Source organism: Lepidochelys kempii, chromosome 4 (genome assembly GCF_965140285.1).
Source record: "Lepidochelys kempii isolate rLepKem1 chromosome 4, rLepKem1.hap1, whole genome shotgun sequence".
Taxonomy (NCBI): Eukaryota; Metazoa; Chordata; order Testudines; family Cheloniidae; genus Lepidochelys; species Lepidochelys kempii.
In genome coordinates, this window is record NC_136383.1 from 14,016,511 (window position 1) to 14,035,544 (window position 19,034).

At 44.6% G+C, this 19,034-nt stretch overlaps 1 protein-coding gene across 5 annotated transcripts in view; it reads left to right on the forward strand.

Annotated features, from left to right (window-relative positions):
- FRAS1 (Fraser extracellular matrix complex subunit 1) overlaps positions 1–19,034 on the forward strand; it is a 299,449-nt gene that overhangs the window by 226,217 nt on the left and 54,198 nt on the right. For all 5 annotated transcript variants that reach the window (XM_073340462.2, XM_073340465.2, XM_073340463.2 and 2 more), the window contains 7 exons: positions 4,261–4,412; positions 7,437–7,599; positions 8,519–8,651; positions 10,698–10,888; positions 11,832–11,985; positions 15,404–15,667; positions 17,516–17,704. In XM_073340462.2, coding sequence (XP_073196563.2) covers positions 4,261–4,412; positions 7,437–7,599; positions 8,519–8,651; positions 10,698–10,888; positions 11,832–11,985; positions 15,404–15,667; positions 17,516–17,704 — 1,246 coding nt within the window. The remainder of the gene's footprint in view (positions 1–4,260; positions 4,413–7,436; positions 7,600–8,518; positions 8,652–10,697; positions 10,889–11,831; positions 11,986–15,403; positions 15,668–17,515; positions 17,705–19,034) is intronic.

Here is a 19,034-nt window from a genome sequence, read left to right on the forward strand (position 1 = left end):
TGGATTTCGTAGACGGGACCTGTACACAAGCTTCACAATTTAAGGGACTATAAGCATTTTAATGGCCTATTTTCAGGGCTTATATAACTTAATTGTAAAAAAAAAAAAAAAAAGGCTTTGGGTAGAAACATGGGACATACCCATATAAAGGTGTCAGATCCAGAAAGCAATATTATTGCACCATTTCTCCAAAAAAATCTCCTTGGTCTCTTTCAAGTTTTACAGATTTAAATGACATACAAAAATTCATGCAGCGTTGTAGCTGCGTTGGTCCCAGGATATCAGAGAGACAAGGCGGGCGAGGTAATTTCTTTTATTGGACTAGCTTCTCTTGGTGAGAAAGACAAGCGTTTGAGCTTACGCAGAGTGAGATATTACCTTACCCACCTTGTACTGAAGTTCACTCATTTCTGATACGTTTTTGGTCTTTGTTAAAACGCAAAATTAAAAAAAAACAAAACTGCTTTGACTTAAAACATAAATAAAAAGCCAAATGATTTCCCCCATCGTGTATTACTATCTGTTGAGCCAATATTCTGGCCTATAAAAATCACAGAATTATAAAAGTCTGTTGAATCAATAGACCATTGCAGCTTGAAAATTGTTCATCTGACAGATTAAAATGGCCCCTAGGGGGTCGTTCCTGCTTATTAACAGCATGTCTTGCTCTGCATTTTAAAGTACTAGCCCTTTGGATACTTAGTACAGGTTTGAATGAGCTCCTGGAATATATACTTATTGTACCTAATAGCCCAGAAAGTCACCCAGGGTCAAATTCGCTCCTGTCGAGATGACTACTACAAAGTCCACGCACCACTTCAGCCGAAGTGCCTCAGGAGCCTAAGTCCCACTTTCATAAGTGATTTAGGGATGGATTTACTCGGGTATTTAAGCACCTAAAGAGGCAGATAGGTGACTACTGGCATTTACAAAAGTGCCTAAGCAGGGTAGCATCATTCCCCTGTGTGTAGTTGTTTCCACTGACTTAAATGGGAGCTAGGTACCTAAGCAGCGAAAAAAAACCCACCTCAGGGCAGCGAGTCTCAGAGCCCAGGTCAACAGACTCCTGGAGCTCGTGCTGTGGGGCTAAGAAGAGCCGTGTAGACGTTCCTGCTTGTGCTGCAGCCCTGGCTCTGAAAACACGTGAGCAGGGGGATCTCGGAGCCGAGGCTGCAGCCAAGTCGGAACAGCTACACTGCTATTTTCAGCCCTGTAGCACAAACCTGACATGACGTGGGCTCTCAGGTGCGCTGCTGTGGGGTTGTGTTTTTGTTTTTCAGTTAGACATACACTTCGGCACTTCTGTAAATCCAGCTAGGTGCCAATCTGCATTTTTAAGTGCCTAAATACCACTGAAAATCTGGCCCATGGGAGCCTATTTTTAATTGAACGTCAATGGAACTTAGGTTCCGAAGCGCCTATGTCTCTTTTGAGAATAGGACTTAGGCACTTTTGAAAACGTTACCTCATATCTGTAAAGCTCTTTGAAGATGAAATGTGGTCGGTGTTATCCTGAGCGCTTGGAAGGGGAAAAGGCATCAACGAGCCGATGATTGGGATGAGGTTTTTTGGTGTGTGTGTTGAGGAAAAACAGCAATGGGAACTATCACAAAGTTTTCATGAGGGAGGCAGAACAACTGTCCCGGTGGTGGTTTCTGGATGAGGAAAAGCAACACCGGGAGCTGTCATACAAATTTTTGTGGAGGAGACAATTGGGGGGGGGGTGGGTGTAGGAGTTGGAGTAAGACAGGAGAGGGGGAGTTTTTGGAGGATGCAGATGTGGGAGTCCCATCCATATCTTATGTAATGGTTTAAAGCTGACAACTTTTAAGTTAGGTTGGGGGAGTTATAATTTCCTCTTCAGGTTCTGATGAAGACACAGATTACTTGACCCTATGCTCCCCTGGTTTAAAATCCCACTAGTTCACTTCTACAGCTGAGTAATTTACTTGCCTGTTCTTTGTTCTGCAAATAACATACAAATACCTGAGAGAGACAAGGTGGGCGAGGTAATATATTTTATTGAACCAACTTCTGTTGATGAAAGAGAAAACCTTTCAAACTACACAGAACTCTTTTTCAGGTTTTGGAAAGGTACTCAAGCTTCACAGCTACATACAAGGTGCAATAGATTGTTTAACATAAATAGTTGTTGTCAGGGCATTTAGTGCACTGGATGAGATACACCATATGTTGTGACAGGCATGTGTAGGACCCATGGATCTTGAAAGGTGTGTTGTGGGCAGTGTTGATCATTGTAGTAGTGGAGATGTGTCTGCAGGTTTTGCATCTGTTGTTATGGCAGGGTCTGGTGCTGCTTTGAGTTGGTGTGGCCTGGTCTCTAGGGAGCTTGCTTCTGATAATGAGCTTGGCGAGGTTGGAGGGTTGTCTGAAGGCCAGAAGAAGGGGTTTGGATTGTAATTGAGTAAGGACTGTGTTGGTTGTAATTGTTTGATATTTCATATGGGTGCCAGTGCAGAGTGGTAGGTGATAACTAAGGGTGTGCAGTCATAGGGTTGGTATTTTTTCCAAAATGAAGCAAGTTCTCTCAGCATAGTTGGTTGGTCTGTTCCATGATGTGATCTATTTCTCTGGTAGTCAGTCCTTCTTTGGTGAAGGCAATTTTAAGTGTGTTAAGGTATATATCCCGAACTTCCTTCTCAGAGCATATTCTGTGGTATCTGAGTGTCTGGCTGCAGATAACAGATTTCTTGATGTGTTTGAGTGGTTACTGGGTCTATGAAGGTAGGTATGGTGTATATAGTTGTCTGTAGGGTTCCATTGCTGAAACTGATCGTGGTGTCCAGGAGGTTGATGCTAGTATGCGATTGTCCTAGAGGGTAGCCTGTCATACTCTTAGAAATAACAGCCTTTTGTATGTCACAGTATGACTATTGCCAACCCCAAACATTCAAAAATCATGACTTTGGCTTAAAAATCACAAGATTTTTAAAAAATAATACATGGTGGCTTTTTCTTTGCTTTCTGGTTTCTAGGTTCATGTTTTCAGGCTTTTCTCTGCCACCATGAAGGCTAGACACTTTTTTAAAAAAATGAAAGCAGAGTCTCACATAATCACGTGACTGCAGGAGCTGCGGCTGTAAGAGAAACACCCATGTGGCAAGAGTTGGCATCACTGGTGTGATATCATGAACAATACGTAATTACATAAACTGATGTCACTTAGGCTGATGTCACTCAATGAGGTTTTCCACATGGCAGTTGGGGGATTTCACTTGTGGTTATATGGTTAAATCACCACTCAGTGCACTGAAAAATTTATGTTAGGGCATTTTATCAGATTTGCATTGACTACACTGTTGGGAAATCATTTTTAAAAGGACCCAGGAAAAGAGATCAGAGTACAGACACACTTTAATACATTAAAAAGGATTTCAGGTGCCATCACTTTAATAGTACTGTTTGTGGTGGAGGAAGGTGAAATGATCGAAAGTCGACATTAGGTGTCTGATTTTTGTGGGCACTCAAATCTTATGTAAAACATAAATCTTGCTCCCTTAATGTATGTAATGAAAGTCTATGGGTCAAAACCTGCTTTTCTTACTTCCATTGAAGTCAGTGAAATTACAATTGCGGGAAAGAGGCTTATTTATTTGTATGTTGAGGCTACGGTGACTTAAAACTTTGACACTGTTGTATATGTGGTCACCTGAAACTTTTTAATAAAGATGCAGACGTCAATATAATATCATACAGTTGGATACGCATAATATAGTTAAATGGGCCAAGTGCAGCTCTTAAGTGTGCCAGTGTAAATCCAGAACTAACCCACTGACTTCAATAGAATTTGCTCCAGATTTACATTGGTGTAACGAAGAGCTGAATTTAGCTCAGTCTCTGTATATTCTCTCTGCCATATAGAAATTATGTTTCAGTCCACCTTTTGGGGGAGAGGGGGCAGCAACTGGGTATTATTGGGAAGGTAAATTCTACTTTTAATTCTGGTGTTTAATGTGATTTGAAAATGAAATACGCTCGACTTATACCCCAAGGAGTGTGTGTGTGTGACACAGATAGATAGAACACTTTCTCAGTTATGAGAGAATGAAGGTACACGTTGTGCAAGATTCTCAGCAGGTGTAAATCAGTACGGCTCCATTGAAATGAAAGGCGCTCCGTTTACATTACTTGAGGCTCTAGCCCAGTATCTATATATTTCACCCCTTGACTTTTTTCTTTCATGTTCACCATAAAGAAACAAAAGCAAACACTGCTGCTTGGCCTTGCTTTTCTTATTAGGACAATAATTCTGCTGGCTCGAAAATAAGAATTCAGTTAATTTCTCTGCCCATGTATGGCACCCTCATGCGGACCACACCTGGGCAGCATTCTGAAGAGCTTTCTGAGGTTTATAATTTCACCATGGACGATATCAACAACCAGAGAATCAGGTAATAAACACGTATTTTTCACCACACCGTATCTTGTTGGGCTCAGCGAGAATTTCAGAGCACCATCTGCAGGGAACATATGTTATTAATGTTGGGATATACAGTATTTATAAATTATAGCAGATACGGTGTCTCATAACTACACTGTTGTATCTTGTGATAATAAAAATGACCGTGATTGTGTATACAAAATAGGGTATTGCTGCACTCACACAGTGCTATTTAGCTTGAATATCTTCAAAATCTGTCTCTATATGTGTTGTCGTTTTGATTTTTTAGTTAGGCAATATCAAATATGATGATATAAAAGAAAAAAATCCTTTACTTGAAGTAGTTCCAGTCATGAAACATTTGACACCTAATTTATGTCTCTCCTATACTTGGCTTGTATTGTGTGAACAGTGGTATCCTCCTGTTCCAACAGGAAACAGTGTTTTCTAACTATCCATGCTGAAAAAGTGATACAACAAAAATGATTAGGGATATGGAACAGCTGCCATATGAGGAGAGATTAATAAGACTGTGACTTTTCAGCTTGGAAAAGAGACAACTAAGGGGGGGATATGATAGAGGTCTGTAAGATCATGACTGGTGTGGAGAAAGTAAATAAGGAAGTGTTATTTAATCCTTCTCATAACGTAAGAAATAGGGATCACCAAACAAAATTATTAGGCAGCAGATTTAAAACAAACAAAAGGAAGTATTTTTTTCACACAACACACAGTCAACCTGTGGAACTCCTTGCCAGAGGATGTTGTGAAGGCCAAGACTACAACAGGGTTCAAAAAAGAACTAGATAAGTTGATGGAGGATAGGTCCATCCATAGGCACTGACTCCGTGGGAGCTCCGGGGCTGGAGCACCCATGGGGAAAAATTGGTGGGTGCTCTGCACCCACCAGCAGCCATGCTCCCCGCCCCCCTTCCCCAGCTTGCCTCTGCCTCCTCCCCTGAGCACGGCGCACCCCTGCTTCTCCTCCCCGTGCTTGCCGCCGCATAACAAGCTGTTTTGCCGCGTAACAAGCTGTGGGAGGGAGGGGAGAGGAGCAGGAACGTGGAGCGCTCAGGGGAGGAGGCGGGGATTTGGGGAAGGAGTCCAATAGGGGCAGGGAGGGGGAAGAGTTGGGGCGGGGACTTTGGGGAAGGGGTTGGAATGGGGGTAGGGCTGGGGTGGAGTCGGGGCGGGGTGGGGTGGGGGCGCGCGAGCACCCACCGGCGCCAGGAGACGTTGGCACCTATGGGTCCATCCATGGCCATTAGCCAGGATGGACAGGGATGGTGTCCCTAGCTTATGTTTGCCAGAAGCTTGGAATGGGCGACGGGATGGATCACTTGATGATTACCTGTTCTGTTCATTCCCTCTAGGGCACCTGGCATTGGCCACTGTCGGAAGACAGGATACTGGGCTAAAGGGACCTTTGGTCTGACCCAGTGTGACCATTCTTATGTTAATAAACTGCACCACTGATTTGTGGATTTCCCTTCCAGACAGGGTCAAAGCTGAGCCTGTCATTGGCTCGTACACAGAAGGAGCCAATACTTGCTCTTGCTGTATGACACCAAACTAAGATCCATGCATTGCTGTATCCTTCCAAACAATATAGATGTAGTTTCATACACATGCACAGACTAGACTGAACAACTATGTACAGGGGAATGATGCTGCTAGAACATTTGTGTATTAACATCAGCAAAGTGGAGACTGAAGGTGATAACGCTTAAGCACATAAATAAGTCAAAAAGAAAAGGAGTACTTGTGGCACCTTAGAGACTAACCAATTTATTTGAGCATGAGCTTTCGTGAGCTACAGCTCACTTCATCGGATGCATACCGTGGAAACCGTGGATACATACCGTGGTAATAGCTTATCCAAAGTGTAGGGAGAGTGGTCACTTTGGATAAGCTATTACCAGCAGGAGAGTGAGTTTGTGTGTGTGGTTTTTGGAGGGGGGTGAGGGGGTGAGAGAACCTGGATTTGTGCAGGAAATGGCCCACCTTGATTATCATACACATTGTGAAGAGAGTGGTCACTTTGGATGGGCTATTACCAGCAGGAGAGTGAGTTTGTGTGGGGGGGGGGCGGAGGGTGAGAAAACCTGGATTTGTGCTGGAAACGGCCCAACTTGATGATCACTTTAGATAAGCTATTACCAGCAGGACAGTGGGGTGGGAGGAGGTATTGTTTCATGGTCTCTGTGTGTTTATAATGTCTTCTGCAGTTTCCACGGTATGCATCTGATGAAGTGAGCTGTAGCTCACGAAAGCTCATGCTCAAATAAATTGGTTAGTCTCTAAGGTGCCACAAGTACTCCTTTTCTTTTTGCGAATACAGACTAACACGGCTGTTACTCTGAAACTTATAAATAAGTCAGTGAATAAAAATCACAGAAAAATCATGATAGAAACAGTAGCATTTCAGAAGTGCTCAACATTGGCCTGCCTCTGCTTTTACTGAAGATGATGAGAATTTGTTGACTTCAGTGAGAAGCAGAGGTAGGCCAATGCTGAGTGTTTTTGAAAGTCCCACTCCACGTCTCTGCCATGCAGGTGGACTGGAGACAAGTGTCCAGATTTAAAAGTTTAGAAGAAAAGAAAAATGAAACCATATTTCTTTCAGGAAAGGCAGGTTTGATCTGTTGGGACAATACTCTCATTGTACAATAACCTTCACCTCCCGTGTTCTTCCCTAACCACCCCAGTGTTGGGTCCTGCTTTCCCTGAGAGTCTTTCAGAGCATGATTGCACATCGGGTTTGCAATGCGCTATGTGAAAAATGATCTGAATGTTTTTCACTATGGCTGACTAGCCAGCACGCTCAGACCCGCCTTTTCCTGATCAACATCACTCGCCCAAGGACATGGGAAAATATTCGTTCTTGCTGGATGGACGAGATAGAGGAGGAAAGGATTGACTTGTTATCTCCTTGAAAAGAGGCATGTTCCTGCCCGCACAGTTCTTAAACATAGGAAGTGAAATCCTTTCAGCAGGCTGTCTGTCTGACTCGCTGATCTGATTCTTGATACAGATACTCAACTGAGTTTGAGACTGACAATCAGCCAGTCACAGATATTTTCCACTTCAATGTCTTCGATGCTGACAATAATCGGCTCGACAGCCAGATGTTTACCATCACTATCGCCTCTGTCCAGAACAAGCCTTCGATCATTGCTTTTGCTGACCTTATCACTGTGAGTAATTGCCCAGAATGTAGGAAGTTGTAGCAGAAGCACGTGTGACGTAAACAATTGAACAGTTATTTTCCTGGCTGCTGTGCAACCATGGTGAACTGGTGTCTAGTACAGATGCGAGAAAGCATGGTGTCTCACGTGCAATCTTGTATGTTTAAAGTGTTGTGAAACTATCTGGTGAAGTTAACAGTACCACCTTGTCCCTGAACCTCATCCAGTCATTTCCATTGCACAGATCCTCCACTGGTGTAAATCAGTGTGCCTCCATTGATATCCGTGGCAGTGTGCTGCTTTCCACTTTTTGGGGATCTGGCTCATTGTATCACCAGGTGACACACAAAAGTCTCGGGATGGATGAACCTAAAAACATCTGGAAGTTTGGCTCAGCATGTCCCATTTCAGAGTGCTTATCTGAACCCTTTAATGTGTTCTCCCTCCCTTCCCAGCTTTCCACTCCCCATCCTTAGCCATCAAACCCACTGAGCAAACCACAACCCCCAACAGGTCACTGTGACACTGCGGGGTACACTCTGCTGCTTAGACCACTCCCATTGTATTGACACTTGCCCAGTGGCATGCAGACTGCTGCTGGGGCAAGATAAGCTCTTACTCAACCTAGCCCCAGCGTTACATTGGATTTTTATATCCTATGGGTAGGGAGGGGCAGGAACTTTTATAAAACATGCAGTGTCAGGGGAAGAATTGGGATTTATCCCCCTGCATACTCCAGCGGTGACCTGTAGTAAGAGTGAGCTAGAGAATTCGTGCAGAAACAGGTAAAGGGATAAGTTTAAGACACTCGTGTGATGAAATCCTCCTTGAACTGCTGATAAAGGCCATTCGGCAATGGTTATTGAACCTGTTTTTGTTTCAGAAGCATGTTTGTTCCGCTTCTTTTTACCTTGTTTTTTTTTTTCAGGTTGATGAGGGAGGCAGTGTACCGCTGTCAGTTCACCATCTCCTAGCCACTGACTATGATACAGCCAAAGATGACCTAATGGTTACAATAATTACGCTACCAATATATGGGTACATTGAAAACACAAGGACAGGTAAACTGTATCTACACCTGTTTTTCCTTGTATTTGGTCAGGAAATGGCAACACAGGAATTGCCAGACTGGATGAGGCACGGGGTACCCCATGTTTCTGTCTCTGACAATGGCCAGCACCATCTGCTTCAGAGAAACCCTGCAGTCAGCAGTGGTGAGATAACCTGCCCCAGGGAAAGTTTCCTTCTAACCCTCAAAAGTTAGAGGTTGTCCCAGCAAGGGGGTTTACATCCTTTACAGAGACCTTGTTTAATTTTTAATATTTACTATTGTAACTTGGGCTGTTCTTGTTATCCATAGAAATCCTTCCCTGACTCCAACTAATAAATGTTGCACTGCAGTTTTAAAACTAGCTAAGCTGCAAAGCGTGGCTGCTATTATTTCTCTTATTTCGCTGCAGGACCTGAGCTTTAGATTCTCATATTATCTGTGGACATTCCTCCTGGAACTTGTGCTCCTAAATCATGCAGATGCTCTTATCGGGAGTGGTTGGTCCCAGTTTCCTTTGCCTATAATTTCCTTTTCCCCCTATGCGGTTGGTTGCTCCCCGTATCCTGGAGGGCTGCACTGAAGAACCCAATGGCTTGGCTCACAGACCTTGCAGATCCCACAAGTTATGCACGTAGCTCGGGTATCTGATGCCTCTGCAGCAGCCCTTGCTTCCCTCTGGCCATGATCCAGCTCTTTGGCAGTACAGTTACTTTGGAGCTGAGCTATCAGAGACTTCTTAGGCAGCACTTCCTGTTGGGATCCCCCTGTGAGGGGCAGTTCCCCAGCATAGAAGGAACTCTGCAGAGAAATTAATTAATTCTACCTGCATTAACCTTCCTTTGCTTCTTCCACCCCCTGCCTGGTGGGTAAGACGCCGTAAAGTGGGAGATCTTCATACAGAGAGTTCCCCCGGCTTGGGGACCCTAAAGATACAATCCAGCCCTCAGCTTTTGCCCTGTCCTTGTGCAGGCAGATACATGAGAGCTTTGCCTTTGAGAGGACTGAGTAAAACAAATCTGAGTAACAACCTTTTTTTCTTTTTGTTGTTAAACCTCTTTCCTAGCCTTTCCTATTGTTCTGGGCTTGGCTTGTCAGCATCCCTTCTGGACTGTGTTAATTTACAAGCCCGTGTTACTGTTAGGACACTGGTAAATCCCTGTCTTTTTCATTGCCGTAACCTGTTTTTTTTCATTGCTTCGGTCTCATCAGGGAGACCTTAATGGCGGAGATGTTTGTTTCACCCTCTCCCCTGTAAAAGCAGTCATTGGGGAAGGAAATTTGAAATCCATCAATGCTCCCAGGATTAGAACCAGGGAATGGAGGGGACAAACTGTAAATCACTCAGCTGCTGTGATGTTTTTTCTCTTTCTAATAGATTAGGTTGTAGGGGACTCAGAGTTTAGACATGAGCAAAGTTCTCATGATAATTGTAGCCACCAGACCAAATTAGGCACTCTCCAAACACAGCTACGTGAAGTACAGTGGGGCATTGTTTGCCAGAAGATATCACACAGTTATCGCAGTTACTTTGTATTCTAAGTACAGGGGAAGAACTGTGGTTTCTAAGATACCTCTGTGTGGTACATGATCGCAAATGTGTAGTGGTTTATAACAGCAATCGCAATTGTTTTTCCTCTGGGGCCTGCAGGCAGCTAAGCAAGACATATTCACTGTATCCTATGGAAGAGCCATTATAAGTCAGTGTTTTGAAAAAGACTGAGCTTCTCTGATTAAACAGACCTTTAATGGATGACAGCCAAACTGTTTTTGCACGGGTGAGCTGGGCTGTTGGTTCTGCTGGGGAAAGATGGTGCATTCGTAACTGCTTCATCATGGAAGGCAAACCTCATAAAAGGGGACTGAAGCCAGCCGCTGTATGTAAAACAACAAGATCTTTACATTTCGTAGTGCCAAAGAAGCAGCTTTCTGGGTGGGTCACTAGACACATTAACAATCAATTCCAGGAATGGGAAAGCAGAACTTGGGATCGTTTCCTTACTCCCGTTGTTTTCTTCGTGAAACGAGCATCTTTTCACAGATGGTGCTTTGTTTCCAGGTGGTACTTTTGGCCCTGGGGGCTCTGCAGGCTCAGATGCATCGTTTTCCATTCACGACGTGCTGGAGAACAGTATTTACTACTTTCAGAGCGTCCATGAAAGCATCGAGCCAACTAATGACTTCTTTGCATTCTATGTGAGCGATGGCTTCAGCCGGTCCGAGACTCACAGCGTCAACATCACCATCCAGGTACACGCCGTCGAAGGAATACGACGTGTGGTTAACTAAGCCCTGCCCCACGCCCAACGATGTGGATGGCTTTTCAAGTCTTGTTGCCACCGCTGACCTAGCACCAGATTGTGCCGCGCTCTGAATACCCATGCAGGGGAGGGAGTGAGGGTAAGGTGCCCCCTTACGCCTCTCTGCTCACTACCGCAATTACAGGGCCCCCGCTCCCCTATGTGGCAGGCAGGCAGTGGATAGCTTCACCCACCAAAACACCAGCCAGGGCAGCTAGGCTAGTGTGAGCAGGGAAATAATATGAATCCGCTATAGTGCTGGCAGAGATGACACATTCACCTGGGGCTGGCATAGATAATAAGAATACCCGGCTTTTCTGTGTCGCTTTTCAAATTTAGATCTTAAAGTAGTTTACAAAGGAGGATCAGTTTTGTTATCCCCATTTTACATAGGGGAAAACTGAGGCACAGAAGGGGAAGTGACTTGCCCATGATCACCCAGCAGGCCCATGGCAGAACTGGCAATAGAACCCAGCTCTCCTGAGTCGCATCCTGGTGCTCTGGCCACAAGGCTACACAGTCTCCCTTCGATAGGCTTTCCCATGGAGCAAGGGGAAAACGGGGGATCAGAGTGTGACTGCATAACAATCTGTTGCTCTGTTGCTAGGCAACACAACTATGCACCAATTCCCCTTTCTCAGAGCGCATGGCAAAGGCATTTATTGGTCCCCCTCCATCTCGGAAGAGGCAGGACTTTGACCAACTTGCAGGAGACTCTTACAACACTTTAGTTAAAAAAAAACAAACTTAAAACTGTGAACAGTAAAACAAGTAAAGGGTGTGTATTTTTATCTCAGGGGAATTTCCTCTTTACTACATCTTCATGGTGAGTTTGCCCTTCTTGTGAGTGAGTTTTCTTCTGGGACATCCTGCCTGTCTTTGTGTTTCTGTAGCGGCGGAATGATGAGCCCCCGAAGATGACGCTGGTGCCTGTCAGAGTGCACGGCAGCTCGGGGGTGGTGATCAGCAATACCTCCCTAAGCCTGCAGGACTTGGACACTCCAGATGAGCAGTTGGTCTTTGTAGTTACCAAAAAGCCTGACCATGGTAAGACCGAGCATAGGTGGAATATCTCTTGCTGTGAGACAGGCCTGATTTGTTCACGTAAAATACGTATGTGCTGGCTAATCCAGGGGCGATTTAACCCTTCGTGACAGGCCAGTTCCTGAGGGTTTTTAGAGGCCTTTTGGTGGATGTTGTGCTGGAGGAGACACAGGGTCTATGGCTAGGGGGAGGAGGGACTGGTCTGGGGTGGGAGAGTGGCAGTACCGCCAGACCCATCTCTCTCAGGCTGCTCTTTTCCATCAGCCTGCCCTGCTACAGCATCCCCAGACATGGGTTTTACCCGCAGCCGGGGGCCAAGTTCAGTGGCAGTGGCCAGCACGGAGTTCATCACCACGGCACACAAGCCTCTCTCCCTGCTTACTTTGCATTCTGACTAGAAAATGAATAATCGATTTATAAAGTGATCAGGTAACTGCGTTCCCCTCCTCCTGGCCTTCCAGCTCCGCCTGGCCATGCAAGTGGGGGGGTGTCACCTGACAAGGAGTGGGAGACACACAGGAGTACTGCCTCTGCATGGCATGGGTCTGAAGGGAAGCAACAGCTGGAAGAGCTGCTGCTACATGGAGCCTGCTAGCATCCTTTCAACAGGGGGCTTGCAGTAGGGGAGCGCAGGGCTACTTCATCCACTGGACTGAAGAAACCTCCATGGAGCAGCTGCTCAGCTGCTTTGCCAGTTTAGGAGAGGATGCCACCCCCATTGCCCTCAGTCCTGGCCCAACTACACAGATTGGTACTCTGCTAAGGATCTGACCCTACAGGAGACATTCAAGTTAACCCAGGCCACCCCCACCTTTCCACTACCCAGTCTTCCTGCCTCCTTTTCTTTATTGAATTCAGGGGGCAGAACAACTTGACAACAACTTTGGAGTGTGGGGCACACACAGCTACGCTGCTAACCTGTCGGACTTCTTGCACTTTGAAGCCAGCTTAACTGCTGCATACCGCTGGAATGGGTCCCTTTGTAACCCCGGCAGAGAGCGCGTGCAATGCACAGAGTGCTGGGATATATTTTCACTATGGAGAAAATTACCTGTCAAAGAATAATAATAAAACCGTGTTATGCTTTGCTGGGGCATATGGGATCCTTTTGTTCTATATGCCAAAGCAAACACTTGAGCTGTAAACCATTCCTCTGCATGTTCCTCCGATGCTGATTGAACTGATGTGTAGCTCTGGATATGAAGCCAGGAAATAATAACTTGCAGCAGCCCGAAACCTGCTGTTCATTATTTACAACAACTTATTCTTGCAGGTTTTTTTTTTTTTTTTAGTAGGGGTTGGATTGTAGTTGTAGTTGCAATCGTTCCCCTATTCTCCACACAATACCCCACAGTTCAGTCTCCAGCACCTCTAAATGGAAAGGGATGAGGTGGGATCAAGACCACACTTCCCCCCGCCCTGGCCAGCTGAATCAGCTGGCCCAGGAGGGAAGCCTCTGCAGTACCCGTCTAATGGATGGTGTAGCAAGCATGCCTCTCCTATGCACCAGGTTACTCTGGCACCATCCCTCCTGGAGCTCCAGCTGGGCCAGTGCAGATCCACTCTGCCCCCAGTGCACACCTGTCCCTCGTGGGCATAATCAGACCTTTGTCACTTAAAACCTGAGAAAAATAGTCTAAGATTCTCTGAAACTTGCCCTCACCAGAAATGAATCCCAAGAGCCAGTCCTCAAAACTCTCGATTGACATGGTTCTGCCAGTCATTGCATATTAGACAGGCGGTCAAGCACAGTTGTCAGTAACTGTTCTGACAGCATTTGTCCCATCCGCCCTGCTGGCATGCCCGTGTTGTCTGAAGAACAGAGTCTCTGGACACAGCATGGCTCTGTGTGTAGACAGCTTTAATGGTGCTGATCGCCTGATCCAGAATAATCACCAGTTCTCTTGGAATTGGTTTTTAAGTACTTGATGGGAGTTTTAAAGACTCCCAGTTCATATATCTTTGTTTTTAAGAAGAGAGAAAGTTTTTAAAGGGTAGTGGCCGAGGTAAAAGCTAGCGCTATTGTCTCCATTGCAAATGCTGGCTTTGTCCAGTGGGGGTGGGATGTGTTAAAAGACTAGATGGAAGTGCATTGTGTTAATGATCCTTTCCCCCAGAAGTCGCAGACTGATTTGACAAACGATGGTCTATCGCTTCCCCTGTGCAGACAGAAAACTCCATGAGTTTCAGTTTGAAGTGTTTCCTACAACTTTTCCATTGGGGTTTGCCACCTCCCAGAATAGACAGGGAACTTGGACTCCACAAATCCAGATGGTCAGAGCTCAGTGGGGCAGCCTAGGGATCTCAGGCCATCTGCTGGGGACTGAAACACTTGTACAGGGACTTGGGACCACATTTTTAAATTCCCCTGGGAGTTAGGCACCTAGGTGCTTTCGAGAATCCCACTCGAAATACCTGTTAAAATCTGGCATCTAAATAAGCCAGCCATAAGCATCTAAATACCTGTTAAAATTTGGCCCTCAGTGCTTCTGCTCTCCACCACACCTATCCATTTAGCTCACTTGAACCAGTGTAACTCAAGAAGAATACAAGGGCCTCCAGGATATACCTACCAATGCAAAGTAGTCACCTGACAGGTATAAGTGAACTGTGCACAGGAAACACTGCTTAACACTTTAAAACAGGAAATAAATGCCAAATTCAACTGAAACTACAGCAGACATTTTAACTAATCATTACATCTAAGAGATGAGAGGCAGAGGATCTGAGCAGGCCAGCCTCTGGACAAAGTCAAATTCTAACCAGATCTGGTAGTGATCAGAAAGCCACGAGCAATGTCTTGAGGCTCTCTCAAGCAAGCTATGGTTGTCAGGAAAGGACTATCAGTGAATAATTGATCTTTCAGTGTGGCCAGCTAATTGAAACATAAAATGAAATAAATCCGTTAATTTCTCACAAAAACTGAATTTTTTCCATTTTTCTCAATGGAATGAAAAACCAAAACAGTTCCATTCAGGTTGAACAAAACATTTCAAATGTCAATTTGGACTTTTTTTGCCATAATTAATTTTGCCATTTTCAATGTTTTTGTTTTCATTTTTTCCAGCCAACACAACTCACCAAATTCGATCCAAATGTCCTAAATAATGTCTTTAAAAAAAGCATTTTGGGGGCGAATTTACTATTTGTCACAAAATTTCTCCCAGCTGTAGTAAGGAATCAAAGGGCCAGAGACTCCATCATCCTGTGCCTTCAGTAGTGATTTACAACACCTGTGCCAAGTGGGTGTGGAAAGGTAGTGGTTAATGCCTGGCCTCCCAGGTGTCAAGGAGCACACAAGTGGTAGGGCAGTAGAGAATCCAGCCCATAGTGTTTTTGATGTTGGAATGTTACACTAACGCTGAGAATCAGAGAGACTCCCATGTGGCTATTTATGTTTAATGTGCCTATTCTTCCTCAGGTCACCTCCTCAGGAGACAGTCTTCCTCAGAGCCTCTGGAGAATGGGCGTGTTCTGTCTCAGGGCTCCTCTTTCACCTATCAGGATGTCCTGGACCAACTGATTGTTTACACGCGGGGGAGTTCCAGAACGCAGACAGATGAGTTCCGATTCTCTCTCACGGATGGGCTGTACACTGAGATGGGGAGAGTGGAGTTCTCTGTGGAGCTGCCAAAGAATGAGCCACCCAGATTAGCTGTGAACAGGGGCCTGCAGCTTTCAGCTGGTACGGAGTGAGTGGAGAGACTAACAAGCTTGATAGAAATGAATGGTCAAGATTTTCAAAGCTGGCCAAGGCATTTAGACACACACACCTCCTATTGATTGTAATCAGAAGTGTGCGTGTTTAAATCCCGAAGCTGACTTTGTACATCTCAACCAATGCTTCTGTCCCAGTAAGTCAAAAAGGTTTTAAAACTGATGGAATGGTGAAAGAAGGAGGGAAGGGAGGGGAGAAGGAAACCTTTAAAATTGCTGTGCTTCAAGGAACAGCAACAGAAGTTGCTTGACATGTCAAAGGACTAATAAAAGTTAAAAATGGTGCAGGCAAGGGCGATCTGTCAAACCTCAGGTGGCAAGTTCCCTGCAGTTGAAGTGCTTTGTCTAGTCTAGTTTTAAATGTCTTAAGTGTTGGGCTCCTGCCATGTCCCCTTGACGCTTCTACAGCCTGCCAGAGCTCTTCATTAGCAGTATTTTCCTGATGATCAGGTTTAACCAACCTTTCTGAAAATGTCATTCATTTCTCCTAGTCATACTGTCCTGAACCTCCCCAAGTAATTCCTCTCCCTCCTGGCAGCTCCCCTTGAAATATTTGTAGATAGCTATCATGTCCTTTCTCCTTCTGCCCCACACTTTGCCGCTCCTTAGCCAACCTCTATAATTGGAGCTCATGCTCTTCTCATAGCAGTCCTACGCTGGAGTAATTCAGGTGGCATTGGTGGGGTTTACCTTGATAATTATGGGTGTGAGAGGAGAATCGGGCCTGTTAACATAGTTCAATATTTTCTCCTCTGGCCCCGTAGTCAGTCTGTTGTTCTTCTCTGTACTGTCTCCAAACTTCCTGGTACTGAGTTGCCCAAAGTGGAACGCCAGCTGTCTCCACCCTGTCACATGGCGAAGACAGTGAAAGCTGCTCTAAAGCTATGAGCCGTTCTTCTAGAATTCAGAATTACCCACTGCCATATCCCCAGATCCAGAATAATTCAGTGCAGCCTTTGAATATTCAGACGTGCCAGGGTACACCAGAAATCATCAGTTCGTTGGGAGCTTGATTAGCCAGTGGGCTTTGCATGCTGTATTCAGGGATGGGAGGACTGGGAAAGGATTTGGTTCAGAATGAGGAGGGAAGTGCTGTGGGTGCTTTGATGCCCCACATGGACAGGACATGAAGGTCCTTTGCTGTGATGCTTAGGAATGAGACTCCATGCTTCTAAGATCTGCAACAGTGGAGCATCAGAAGTGCCCTAACCCTCCAGCCCCCAAGTAATCCTCTTCCTTCGAGGCATGTCCCATCCCTCACTAGCTGATTATCTGAGCAACGCTTGTCTGAGCTCCTGTTTTCTGAAACAGGGTCAGGTCTCCCACTGAACTTTTTGGGCGTGAGCATATTTGGGATAATAGGGAGTTTGGGATAAGTAAGGATAAGATTTTTAAGGCTATATTGTACTGGTATTTTTACAAGGTTGTTAAGGACACACACATTCGCCAATACTCTAGATCTGATGTCGGTCCCACATGTTGGTGAAGTGCCAAGCTCTGAGGAGCCTGAATTTCAAGTATGGGCTCCTTAACAGGACTGACATTTGGGTACTCAAATCAGCACCTAATAAGAAAATGTTAAACTGAGCATCCCGATGCAGGATTTAGGCTACCTACTAAGCTATCTTTTCATTTGAAAATTGGACCTATAGTGCTTTCCTTGGAGGGAAATAAGTGGAGCTTTCTTGAAAGAACAAAATCTCTAAATATGTAACATGTTGTTTATAAATAATGGAATCCAGTCTTTCAAAATGATTTGGCAAGCGATTTGGAAGGATTGAGTGGGGCTGTTTATGTATCTTCTGTTACTATCTAGGCTCCGTAGCACACATCACAGGTCAGCACTTAAAAGCTACAACTATTGATTCGGATGACCTGAAGATCAGATATGTCCTGAAGAAAGATCCTAGTACTGGACATCTGCAGATGACTAAAATTGATAACCTGGTCCAGATCTCTGTGAAGGGACCCATCAAAAGTTTCACCCAAGCTGATATAAATAAAGGTGAGCAAATTTCTTGACCCTTTCAGTTCCAATAAATAAAACTAACTTTTGCCAGCTCTTTTACAACCCCCCCAAAGGAATAGAATGTACAACGAAAAGACTCATTTTGCCTATAGTAATGAGAGAGAGAGCACCAGTTATAATCTGCTTTAAATGAGAACTGTGAACTGAATCTTTCTCATCTAAAGTACACATACTCTCTTTTTTTTGTCTTTGTTGGATTCTTGTAATTAAGGGTCATGTCTTGTTACAGGATAATTAGGGATAGTGTCTCCATTGTCTGGGTTAATGTAAAACTCATAGAACTGTTCCTGAAAGCTTTTTTTAAAAAATCAGCCTGCACATATCTAGGGCCACATTGAATGTGTGTTTGCGTGTAGGAGAGGGCGTGTATGGGGTTTGAAAGAGTGGGCAGTAAGGGGATAGTAGTGTGACTTTAAGAGGTGGTGCTATTTGGAATCTGTTTTCACCTCCCAACAAAGGTGCAAATTAACTCATTAAAGCAAATAAGGACATAAATTAGAGAGACAGACAGTTGCCTGGCTCTTCCTCTTAATTTGTATTGTGGTAACATCTGGAGGGATGCCAATCAGGGCCAGTTATGCTGCCCATTGTACTCATGCATAAAGACAAGAGTTCATAATTTAAATGTACGATGAGAGACCGCAGATAGATACAACAGGTCGAGGGAGAACAGGGTAACAATAAGATTGTTACCTGTGTAATGAGCAAGACTTACATGGTATTTTGTTGTCCCAATAAATCCCAATGCAATGAGAAAAAGACAAGGCATAAAACATAAATCTAAAATTATTATAAAATTATAGATATATATGGATGCAATTTATAAGGACAACTAGTCCAGTCGCTCCTGGACAGTGTGTCCTGACCCATGTGTTAGACACAGATTTTCAAAAGAGCCCACGTGACTTAGGAGCACCAGTGTCATTGACTCAGTGGGAATTGTGCTCCTAAATTACTTCAGCACTTTTGAAAATCTCACCCACCATCTGGTTCTAGTTGATCTGTGAGCAGGTTGGGCATGTCTGCAAATGTTGTAATACCACCCCCCCATTCCCTCCCATGCAACATTAAGCTAAAGATATTTTAGCTAATCACCGATTCTAGCATCGAGTTGTATTTCTAAAATAGCCAAAATCTTTACAATGAGGGATGATGATGTGGAGCCGGGAGAGGAGAGAAAGAAAAGTAGCAGAAGACCGATTTGTGAAGGGAGAATTTATTTTCAATAACCAAGTGTTTAAAAACTCTCTCTCAAAAGGAGAAAAAGAAGGAGAGAAAAAATTGATACACAAATCTGGAAACTGTA